This window comes from Galeopterus variegatus, unplaced genomic scaffold, assembly GCF_000696425.1.
Source record: "Galeopterus variegatus unplaced genomic scaffold, G_variegatus-3.0.2 Scaffold141, whole genome shotgun sequence".
Lineage (NCBI taxonomy): Eukaryota > Metazoa > Chordata > Mammalia > Dermoptera > Cynocephalidae > Galeopterus > Galeopterus variegatus.
In genome coordinates, this window is record NW_007726252.1 from 555,882 (window position 1) to 568,062 (window position 12,181).

Consider the following 12,181-nt stretch of genomic DNA (forward strand, 5'->3'; position numbering starts at 1 on the left):
AAAAAAAAAAAAAAAAAAAAAAAAAAAAAAAAAAAAAAAAAAAAAAAAAAAAACCAAATTGTGCTCCCCGTTTTTGTAAATAAAGTTTTACCAGGACACAGCCATGCCTATCATTTGCAAATTGTCTATGAACGCTTTTATGTTACAGAGACACACAGTTGCAACAGAGACCATCTGGTCTGCAAAGATGAAAATATTTTCTATCTGGCCCTTTAAAAAAAAAATTGCTAACCCTTAGTTTATATAATAAGTAATCAGCTATCATCTAAAAGAAAATAAAGCTGGACCTGTATCTCATACAACAACGGGGAGAGGCCTTCTTAACAACGAAAAAAATCCATACACTAAGAAAAAGAAGGGCATATTTGGTATATAATGATTTAAAAACTTTTCTTATATAAGGATACCATAAAAATCAAAACAAATTGTATAGCTGTGATTTTTTGCAATGTATTTGACAAAAAAAGTAAATATCTATAAAAAATAAATCTTTTATTAAATAACAAGATAAATGACAAAAGAAAAAGGGGCAAAACAAAATACAAGGCAATTTACAGAAAAACAAATCCAAATGGCCAAAGGAAAATAAACTTATAAACTCACTAAGTGTAAGAGAAATATTAACTGATGTAAAAATGATACATCTCCATGATACTGCTAAAAGTCAGAGTTACAATATCCTATTGCTGGTGGAGATGTAAGTGGAAAAACATACTCTTATATTATTGGTGGGAATTTAAATTGACACTTTTTAAAAAGTAACCTGGCAAATTTATTTTTAAAACACTCTACCTTTTGACCCAAAAACCCATTCCAGGGTATCTATTCCATACCTAAAAGAATACCTACATAATGCTATGTAATGCTGCACTATTTGTAGTGGCAAAAACTGGAAATGAAAAGAAAACTCATCAATAGAGAACACTGAACACATTACAGCATACCCACAGATTGAATATGATGCAGCCATTAAAACTAATAAATTAGGTCCTATAACTCAACAACAACGACCCAATTAAAAATGGGCAAAGGACTAGAATAGACATTTCTCCAAAGAAGATATACAACAAGCAGATGAAAAGATGCTCAACACCATTTATTATTAGTGATTACACCCCACACTCATTATGATGGCTAATTAAAAACAAACAAAAACAAAAAAGAAAATAACAAGTGTTGATTAAGACACGGAAACCCTGGTATATTGTTGGTAGGAATGTAAAGTAGTGCAGCTACTATGACAAAAAGTATGTCCATTCGTCAAAAAAACCAAAATTATAATATGATCCAGAAATTCTACTTCTGGGTAAATACTCAAAAGAATTGAAAGCAGGGTCTCAAAAGATTTGTATACCCATTGAGATGGTTAATTTTATGTGTCAATTTGGCTAGGCCACAGTTCCCAGATATTTGGTCAAACATTTTTCTGGGTGTTTCTGTGTAACTGTTTTTTATATGAGATTAACATTTAAATTGGTGGACTCTGAGTAAAGCAGATTACTCTCCAAAATGTAAGTGAGCCTCATCTAATCAGTTGAAGGACTTAACACAACAAAGATTGACTTCCCCTGAGCGCAAGGGAATTCAGACAGTGACTGCCTTTGGACTCACTTGCACCTCTTCCCTGAGTCTCAAACCTGCCAGCCTACCCCATCGGATTTTGTACTCACCAAATCTCCACAGTCTTATGAGCCAATTCCTTCAAACAAATTACCTCTTTCTCTCTCTCTCTCTATATATATACACACACATATTCAAAAAGTTCATGAAAAGCTTGCTATTATTCTTTAATTCTACTTCTACACGAACTTTTTGAAGTACCTTCATACATAATCATGGACCGCACAATGACATTTCAGTCAACAATGACTGCATATACTATGGTGGTCCCACAAGATTATAATAGAGGTGAAAAATTCCTATTGCCTAATGATGTCTTGGTTGTCATAATGCAATGCTTTATTCACACAGAAGCAATAGGCTATACCATATAGCCTAGGATGTGTAGTAGGCTATACCATCTAGGTTTGGTTAAACACACTTTACGATGTTTGTCCAATGACAAAATGGCCTAACGATGCACTTCTCTGAACATATCCCCATTCTTAAGCAATGTTTAGCTGTATATACATATCCTCTTGGTTCTGTTTCTCTGTAGAATGCTGACTAATATACCCATATTCATAGTAGCTTTATTCACAATAACCAAAATGTGGAAGCAATCCAAGTGGATAAATAGAAAAGCAAACTGGTATATACATATAACGGAATATTATTAAGCTTTAAAAAAGAAGGAAATTCTGACACATGGTACGACACGGATAAATCTTGAGGTCATTATGTTAAGTGAAATAATCCAGTCACAAAAAGACAAATTGTGTATGATTTCTCTTATATGAGTTACCCAGAGTAGTTGAATTCATAGAGACAAAGTAGAATGAGGGAACAGGGAGTAGCTATTTAATGGGTATAGTTTCGGTTTTGCAAGATGAAAAGAGTTTTGGAGAACAGATGTACAACAATGTGAATGTACTTAACACTACTGAACAGTACACTTAAAAATGGTTATGACGGCAAATTTTATGTTATGTGTATCTCACATTTATAATTTTTTAAAAAATTTTTTAAAAAGGAAAGGTACTATAAATTTTGAAAGTAATGTACATTCACCTATATAACAGGATATTTACATTCTATTTTGCTAAAGCTATAAAATCTCTGCACAGTTCAAAATGTATTACAAATTAGTTTATCTCTCTGAATGATCAAAAACCTACGTTAAAAGCAATAACATTCAATTTCTAACCATTAAGTCACTCCTCTTGGTCTCTGGCTTTACTACTAGATGTTACTGCAAGATATTGACTAAAATACAAAACAATGGAATACAATTATAAATTCTCACCACCACTGCCACAACCCCAGAGGAGGAATACTAACAAATACAGCCATAATTTGCCACACATTTCTATTGTCCTCACTTTTCAAATTTCATAAATCAACCCTCCTGGAATCAAAACAGCCTAAAATTTGGCTCCTTCTTCAGTTTAGGAAGTGTCAAGTTAATCCATGACATTCTATTTTCCATTTAAAAAATGTACTCTGTCTCCCCAAAACTTCTAAGGAGCTAGATTCTTAAATATTTTTAGCAAATATTCTATTTATAATTGAAGTTAAATAGATTTGCTTAAGTAAAATGGCTAACAAACATCACAATAAAATTAAAATATTAATATAGTTTTAATGTCACAAATGAACAATTTTACATTGCAATAATAAGCAGGAGAGGAGCAGAGTTCTGAGAATTATGAAAGGGAACAAAATTTAGTTCAAATTCTACTTTAAAATTTTACTGTTGTATAACTGACAAACAACTTCTTCCAAAGACAAAAAAAGAACCATTTTAACTTTATTAAAGAAGTATTTATCAACTTCATGTTTTTGTTTAAAACTAAAAATAGCGCTGTTAGGTTGTTCCTAAGATTCTCTAAATTTATTTATAACATCAAGAATAACACATAGAACAAAGTAGGTGACTAAATGATCTTTGCTGAATAAATATGAATGGGCTGGCTGGTTAGAGTAGGTTGTTATAACATCAAAGTCAAGAATTTGGATCCCCATACTGGCCAGCTACCGCCCCCCCCCAAAATTTTTAATCAATCAATCAATCAATAAATAAGAACAAATATTCAGATTATTAAAAATCCCTTAGGATTTCCTATTCTCTACAGAATGAATAGAAAACTCCTTAATATGGTCTGACCCTTATCTCTGCAGCCTTATTTCCCCCTACTTTCTCTGCACAAGGCAAACAGGTTGTACTCAGGTTCATAATGTTCTTTTTGCCTACACAGCTCTTTTAATGACTCTTTCCCTACCTTAATTCCACTCATCTGTAAGATCTCTGGGGGTACAACAATTCCTCAAGGCATCTACTTCTGACCTCTCAAATTAGATCATATGTCCCTACTTCCTAGGGACATTAGGCTTTTACTGATTTCACAGCAATCACAGTTACAATTTCATGTTTGTATACCTAGTTGAATAGTTTGTTTTCACTTTCACAGTATAAGCTTGCAAAGGGGTGATGTATATTAATCACCACTTGTATCACCTGTGCATAGCACAGAGCATGGCACACAAATATTTGTGAGTAAATGAATTTTTTGAATGGATGAATGAATAAATGAATGAACGAGAAACCTGTCTAATGCAAAGTATAATGGCTGGATAACATTTATGAATCTGTTGCTTCTTGAAAAACAGAAATGATAAGGCTAATTTTCATTCCACAACATAAATACCAATGCCTAAGGACTTCACAATCATTTCACAAATCTTTTTTGCAAATATCCTATTAATCACCATCTGTTTACATGTGCTATTCTAAATTACATTTCTGCCATTAACCTCATCTTTAGAATACTGGCTAATAAGAAGCACCTGGGCTTCAGGAACACAAACCTGAAACTCACACACCAACTAAACTGTTATGTAAATGACAGATATGACACATTTTGATCTGTAACATCTCTAGACAGCTTTTGGACCAATTTAACTTTTACCACTAAAATTCTGTCACTTGATTACAGTCATTTTGAGCCAATGATAAACGTATTACAAATGAAATAGTTTTCCAACAATCTTCACAAAAGTTGGTCTTTAAAGAACACCAAAAGTAACAGGTTTTGTACACTCCTATCAACTTATATGACCAAGTGAACTTCACTTTTTGTGATAATTATGTTCTAAAATTTCTGTAACCTTAATTTTTATAAACGAAAATCAAATGCTATTCAGAAATCAGATCTAAGTCTGGATTCCAGTTCTTTCATTTTTCATTTGTTTGACCCTGAGCAAGTGACTTAAAAATCCCTGAAATTCAATTCCCTCAAATGTAAAATCAGATAACAATTCTTATATCCTTAAGATGGTTTTAAGGTTTCTACAGATAAAATAAGCCTCACTTAAGCAGGCATAGTGCCCTTTCCTCTCCCCCCTTGCTATACAGGAATTTTATTAGGATTCTGCAGAGTAAAATAAATATTTTAATAAAAACTATGACCTATCTATTAATAAACCTGGATTTTCAGGTATTCTTTACGTTTACTTGCTAATTTAAGGTCTCAAATAGTACAGAGATTTATACCTACTGTGTTAAAGAAATGAAAAAAAGTGCTAATTAATCAAAATGCTGCATAAGTAAAAGCTATACTTAATAAACAGACTATCACAACCATGCAAACTAATCAGATGTAAAGAAGTCAGTAACAAAAATCTGATGTCACCCTTTGATTACATACTGTAATGAAGAAAAGGGAAAGCAGAGCCCCATCCTCCTTTGGTTGCAGCATCAATGAAGATTCAAAAATATAAAATAGGGAAACAGGGAAAGCCAGGAAATGACAAATTAGCAAAAACTAGAACTCCAAGATTTTTAAATTCACTTACATATCTCATTTCTAAAATTTTAATCAAATTCAAATAAGAACCAAAATGGAAAGGGGGTAAAATAAAAATAAATGTAGGTTAACTAAGAACCAATAAAGTCCTTGGGCTCTTTGTCACTTTCTGTTTCAAGGAAAATCTGCCCAACTGCTTTGACACAGAAAAGAGCAGGCAGGAAGCTCTGCCCTAAGAGTCCCCATCTGGCAGTCAAGTTTTGTCAAGCAAATTTTGAGAATTTTCTACCCTCCCACTTTCTATCTAATTATAGATCTTTATAAAAAACATTCTCTCTTACACATACATATTCTCTTTCCCCATCCCCCTGAATCCTCTGTATTATACCACAGTAAGAGGTATGGATTAAATTGACAAATCCCCCCCTTTCCCGCCACAAACAAGAATGATAAATTTAAAAAGTTAAGACCTCTCCTCTGGACACCTGCACTGCACTGTTATTCTGACAATAATAATCCCGACAATAAGTAACAGTATAACACTTTCCCTACAGGAGATCAAAGTATTTATTATAAAGAAACTATAGTATAGTTAAATATATATGCCAGAACTTAATCTACATAAGTGGTGGGAGGCATAAATCGCAAAACAGTTTTAGAACTTTTCTTTTGGAAATGTCTTCAGACTCTGGTATATTTTACTCAACTAAATTCCACAAATACGATACTTTGTTAGGCTGTGGGAATACCTTATGGTATGTTACACGGAGCTCATGGTACAGTAAAATGAATATAAATAATAAAAATAATATTAATGCATGATACATGATTTCACGGATTAACAAAAATTCACATGCCAGGCACTTTCAGTTCATGCACATACTTTATGAACATAACAATAACCCTGCCTTCATGAAAAATATGAACCACTTGAAAACTATACCTGTGACACTAAATGAGAAATACTCCTCATTCTTCCAGTATATTAAGATTTTCATTTGCTTATTTTCAATTAGACAATTTGTTTTCTTCTTTGAACACTCAGTTATGTGATGGTTCTATAAAAGATCTAAAAATAACTATAGAAGTAACTATTAGTAAAAACTAATAGATAGTCACTTTGAGATACTAAAAGTGACTACAAAGGGAAGTTATGACAAAACCTCTTGGAGCTTTAAACAGAAGCCCTACTAGATTAGAGTCTATGCCTTTGAAAATAATGTTTCTAATTCCTGTTCTTAAATGCTTTTTCATAATAGTGGGTAATTTGCTTACTGGAATCCATTCATTCAAAAAATATTTAATATTTGCTATAGGCCAAGCACACAGGATTTTTAACGTACTCTACAGAAAAATGGAGTTTAACTTCATGCAAGTGAGCCTACTATCTATTTTGTTGTACAACACTAAAGACAACTAAAACAAATAGACACAGTCTATTTCATTATTTGCAGTAGTTATGTCCTATAAAGTCACTGCAAACACTGAATTAGCAAATACTGAACCATTGCTCCAAGGGGAAATAGAGGATTATGTTTCTGAGAGCCTTGGTCATAACATATTCATCAATATATAACCTTGTTTTATGTGTATTTCTGTTTAAAAAACAGCACTTCAGCAGTATGCTTGGGTTCTATTTAAAACAGCAAAATCACCAACAAAAAGCACAAAAATGTGAAAAACATGGCACAAAATAGACAGAAAAGGATGCTATTTATACTACTGAAATAAGAAGGCAGAGCACTGTGTTGTTAACCTCAGCTGGGAACATGCACGTCAGGCAAATGAAATTGTTCACCACTCTGCACATGTCTCTGTGAATGACGGCAAAAGTGCTCCAAGTATTGATTTTTGGATTTACAAATAAATTTCAGCAAGTAGGTGAATCAGAATCTATGAATAAGGAGAATTAACTATATATGATCCAAATATTTCAGTGCAGTATCTTGTTTGATGGCCACCAAAAGACAGAGATCTGAAAAACCCTAATAAATACTGTTCAGTTACTACACAAACTTAAGAGTTCTGGACTAGAATGCTTTAAGAAGCAAGATGTCTGAAGAAGAATGTTGCTTCCTACCTGATATATTCTAAATGGGATATAACGAAATCCATTTTCTTCTGCTGGATATTCCATGAGTTTCCGATTGATGGCCCAAAACTGGTCAAATCTGTCTGTAATGATATAAATTATTTGTTATTAAAAATGAACATTATAACAGATTACCTCACATAAAGAGATGAAAATTTTAAACATCCTCCCAGAAGGATGAAAGTGTATCATTTATATTACTTTTTCCTTAAGTTATCTTTCTATAACTAAACATAAAGCAAGACATAAAACTAATATTTTCTACATTAGTGCTTCCTCTTCCTAGATAATTGCATAGACATTTTTTCTCAGAAACCCCAAACAGTTACGGGTACTACAAAAAGTTCATAGAAAAATAGATAATACGAATCTTTCCATAAACTTTTTGAAGACCCGCTCATATGTGACTACTTGTGTTATCAAAGCAAAAAACACTAGGTAGGGAATAGATGTCTTGACTCTCCTAGTCCTGTTCTTACTGCTAAACTATAAAGGCACAGCTTCAAGTAAACTAAATGTTAACCAGAACTGTGTAAAGAAATACAGTAAAAATACTGAACACAGTAAATATTAAACATTAAAGAAAATAATATTATAGGAAAGGTTTTGAAAGGAATGTGGAACTGACGTATATGAACTGTCAATTGAAGCTTGATCTCAGATTCATTAAACTCCTTTAATTTTTCAGGTTCAATTTTTTTTTTTAAAAACTACTGATATATAATTTGCAAACCATAAATTTCATCCTTTTAAATTACATAATTCAGTGCTTTTAGTATATTCAGGGTTCAGAACATTTTTATCATCCCCCAAAATAAAACCTGTAGCTGTTAATAGTCACTCCCATTCACCCCTTTCCTCAGCCCCTGGAAATCTCTAATCTACTTTCTATCTCTATAGTTTGCCTATTGCAGACATTTCACATAAGTGGAATCATACAAACATGAGGTCTTTTGCATCTGTTTTTTTTCCCACTTGGTATTATGTTTTCAAAGTTCATTCACATTGTAGCATGTATCAGAATTTCATTTATATTTATGGCCAAATAACATTCCACTGGATGAACTTATCGGATTTTGTTTATCTATCAGTTGACACACATTTGAGTTGTTCCCACTTTTTGGCTATAATGCTACTATGAGAACATTCGTGTACAAGTTTTTATATGGATATATGTTTTCAATACTTTTGGGTATGTACCTAGAAATGAAAATGCTGGGTCATATGTTAACTCTGTTTAACTGCTGTATGGTAACTATGTTTTGAGAAACTGCCATAACTATTTTCCAAAGTGACTGTACTTTACCTTCCTACCAGCAATGTATGAGGATTCTAATTTGTCCACATCCTTGCCAACAGTTATTATTGTTGGTTTTTTGATTATAGTCATCCTAGTGGATGTGAAGTGATATCTCATTTTAGTTTTGGTGAAATGTCTATTAAATCCTTTGCCCCTTTTAAAATTGGGCTGTTTGTCTTTTTATTGCTGAGTTGTAAGAGTTCTTTATGAATTCTGGATACAAGCCCCTTACCTCATAGGTCATTTACAAGTATTTTCTCCCATTCTGTACATTGTTTTTTAAGCAAGTCCTTTTAAACTCACCCAGAATCCCATGATAAAATATTTTTTATACTCAGAATTTTTATCAAAATCAAATCTCTGTAAAGCAGATAAATAGCTCCACAATTTCAGTTCAGCTTGGTGTTAAAAACACATTCTGTTACTAGACTTGTCTCGATCCAATCTAGTAGCAAACTATTGACATGCTTATGCAATCATTAACTACATAAAAAAATAAAATTTATAGTTGTTCCTTCTCATACCCCTGTCATGGAAGACTGTAACAGGCTTTAGATATTCTCTACTCTCATCTTCAATTCCAATCTGGGGGAAGACTAATACTACATTAGAACTGGTTAGGATAGGAATTTCGAATCCAGTTAGTCCAGTATAATTTCACAGATGATAACTAAGGTGCAGGTTGTTACATGTTTAATTAAGAACTAAGACCAGAATCTCAGTCTTCTGATTCAAAGTCCACAACTGTTTCAACCACTGCAGCCACAAAACTGTATCTTACTGCTACAAATTGTATGTTAATGCTTATTAGCAAAGCCAATGCAAAATCGTACCTTAATGCTAAGATACAAAATCATATTTTAATGCTTAATACTCTTAGCATAATCTGCCTTTGACACAGTCCTTTCATATATGAAGCAATTATTCTTCCAATGCTTTTAAAAAGTGTCTTTCTATCATCAGGTATCAAGAAAGAATGTGACCGCTAAATAATATAACTCTTCATGCATACCTGAAATTTTATTCACTGCCTCATCATTAAATTTCTAGCACCTAACATGGTACATGCATAACATATGCTCTTGAATCAGAGAATGAATATAATAGAACACAACAAACATATCATTTTAAAAAATTGGATCTAATCTTAGCTCTTCATCCAAATAGCAAGGTGCCTAGAAACAAAATCTATTGAAAATTCCAAATTCACATACAGACACAATAAAGAGTTTGATTAGCTTCTCATTCCTCTTCTGAAAATAAAATTTTATAATTCTTTAAAACTCCCTCTTTATCTAAATAGAACCTGATAAAAAACACAAGCAACCCCTGATTAAAGAGAGATTTATATAGGTTCTAACAGAAAAAAACCACAAAGGAATGGTTCTCAACCAGGCTAAAGGAATGGTTCTCAACCAGGGAAGATTTTGCTCCCTAGGGAACATTTAGTAATGTCTGACATTTTGGGTTGTCACAACTGTGTGTGTGTGTGTTACTAGCATCTAGTGGACACAGGCCAGGGATGCCGCTAAACATACTACAATGCATAGGACAGCTCCACAAAACAATTACCTGACTCAAAATTTCAACAGGGCTAAAGAAATGAAAACACAAATAAATAAAAAGTAAAGAAAGGTAATTAGTAAAAAGTTTTTACACACATATATGGCAAAAAAAAAAAAAAAGCTGGAAAAAGGAACATTATTGTGTCAGTTATCAAATTACTGGCTCTCAGCCCCAAATTCACCCTTCAATATAAGACATATGGACATAAATCCTTTAAGCATCTCTACTGTGAACAACCACTTTAAGATTTCTCAGCAGAGAGTGCGGAAAGGAGACTGCAGGACAAAGGGCTCTTCTGCAGTTCCCAACTGTTGCATGGTGGCCAGTGGCATGGGGGTGAGGACATCAGGTGAAATGCCACCCCAGCCACAAGCCCAGAGGCACAGTGTCTCTGCAACTTTCAGTCTTGGCCTGGCCTAGGGACAACCTGCCCTCTCAACACAGAATATAGCCACTTTGAAGGCTTCCTGCCTTGATAGGCACACTGAAGGCCCCTTGGCCTAATCAGCACCCAAGTTTCCTCTGGTGGACCACATGGGCTGCTTGTCTGTGGTTTCACACTCAGCCACCACACCCTTTGCATACCCATGCCACCTGTTGCTGATCGCCTGCACTTCAGACTCCTCTGATGGCCCTCAAACTACAGATCAGCTCCAGGCTGGGCAAAAGAAAAGACTTCGGTACTAATTCAGTGGACTGAACTATACCTTCTCCAAGGAGGTCTGGCCTCTTACATGTTTGGTCTTCCTCCCTTAGCCCTAGGGTACCATACAGAGTTTTCTTATATATTATAGTCACTCTTATCAGAGTTCAATAATTCTTTATATAAAACTTACCCTGTTTAACAAATTCTGTGGTTTCTATCTCCTGACTGGACCCAGACAGATACAACTATGTTTAAAAGGAAGAAAGACACAATAAAGTATCTGTATTAATTAATATTAGTTTTTAGTCTTCTTATAAAAATGTCATATTCTTATATGAAATAGGCATTTTCTCAGCAATACTAAAAACCCTCTAACCAAGAATAAACTAACTTTTATAGGTCAAAGTTATTAACAAGAAAGATACAAATACAAGAAAATAAAAGAAAATCAGTGCTGAGATTAAATGGATAACCAAGTATCTTTCACACTGGATTTTGTAATATTAGAACCTCTTCTATACTCTAGGATGCCTTATTATCTTCCTAAATATTAATGAATCAAGAACATATTGACCCGTTTCCAAGCAATAGTTTAAATATTGGAACTATGCTATTAGTTATTATAATTAAGTATAAAATTAGTTATCAGCCATCAAGAACAGTATTTACAAGTAACAGAAGCATAATGACCTTTGGCTGTTCACTTTTTAAACTATAATTGTAAATAAATGTACATCAATTTCAACAACTTTCAAAGTTACTTAGTTCTAATTCTAAAACAAAACAAAACAAAAACTAAGTAGAAGGAAATTAAAACTAGCAGTCACTTAGCTTATTCATACACTGGGAGAAAGGAAAGTAGCATATATACTTCTTGCTAGAGCTATTAGCAATATGATTGATAAGTCAGTTTCTTTTTTTAAAAAAACTTAACATTTGTTTAAGAAGGCGAACAAATCAAGGACCACAAAATTGAAAGACTCTTCTATAGAAACATTCGATCTATTTTTTAAAAAAAGATTAAAAATAGAATTCCTCAAAATCCTGGTGGCCACCAATTTTTCCTCAGTCTTTACTGAATTAAGCTTTCATACTGGTCTTAGAAATTCAACAAAATCTGGGAAAAAATTTTAAAATTTCGGATCTAAGATGCATAAATATACAGTTGCTTA

The 12,181-nt window shown here is 33.1% G+C and overlaps 1 protein-coding gene across 2 annotated transcripts in view; it reads right to left on the minus strand.

Moving 5' to 3' along the window:
• Window positions 1–12,181, minus strand: part of ATG5 (autophagy related 5) — a 128,798-nt gene that overhangs the window by 48,023 nt on the left and 68,594 nt on the right. For both annotated transcript variants that reach the window (XM_008590495.1, XM_008590490.1), the window contains one exon: window positions 7,486–7,580. In XM_008590495.1, coding sequence (XP_008588717.1) covers window positions 7,486–7,580 — 95 coding nt within the window. The remainder of the gene's footprint in view (window positions 1–7,485; window positions 7,581–12,181) is intronic.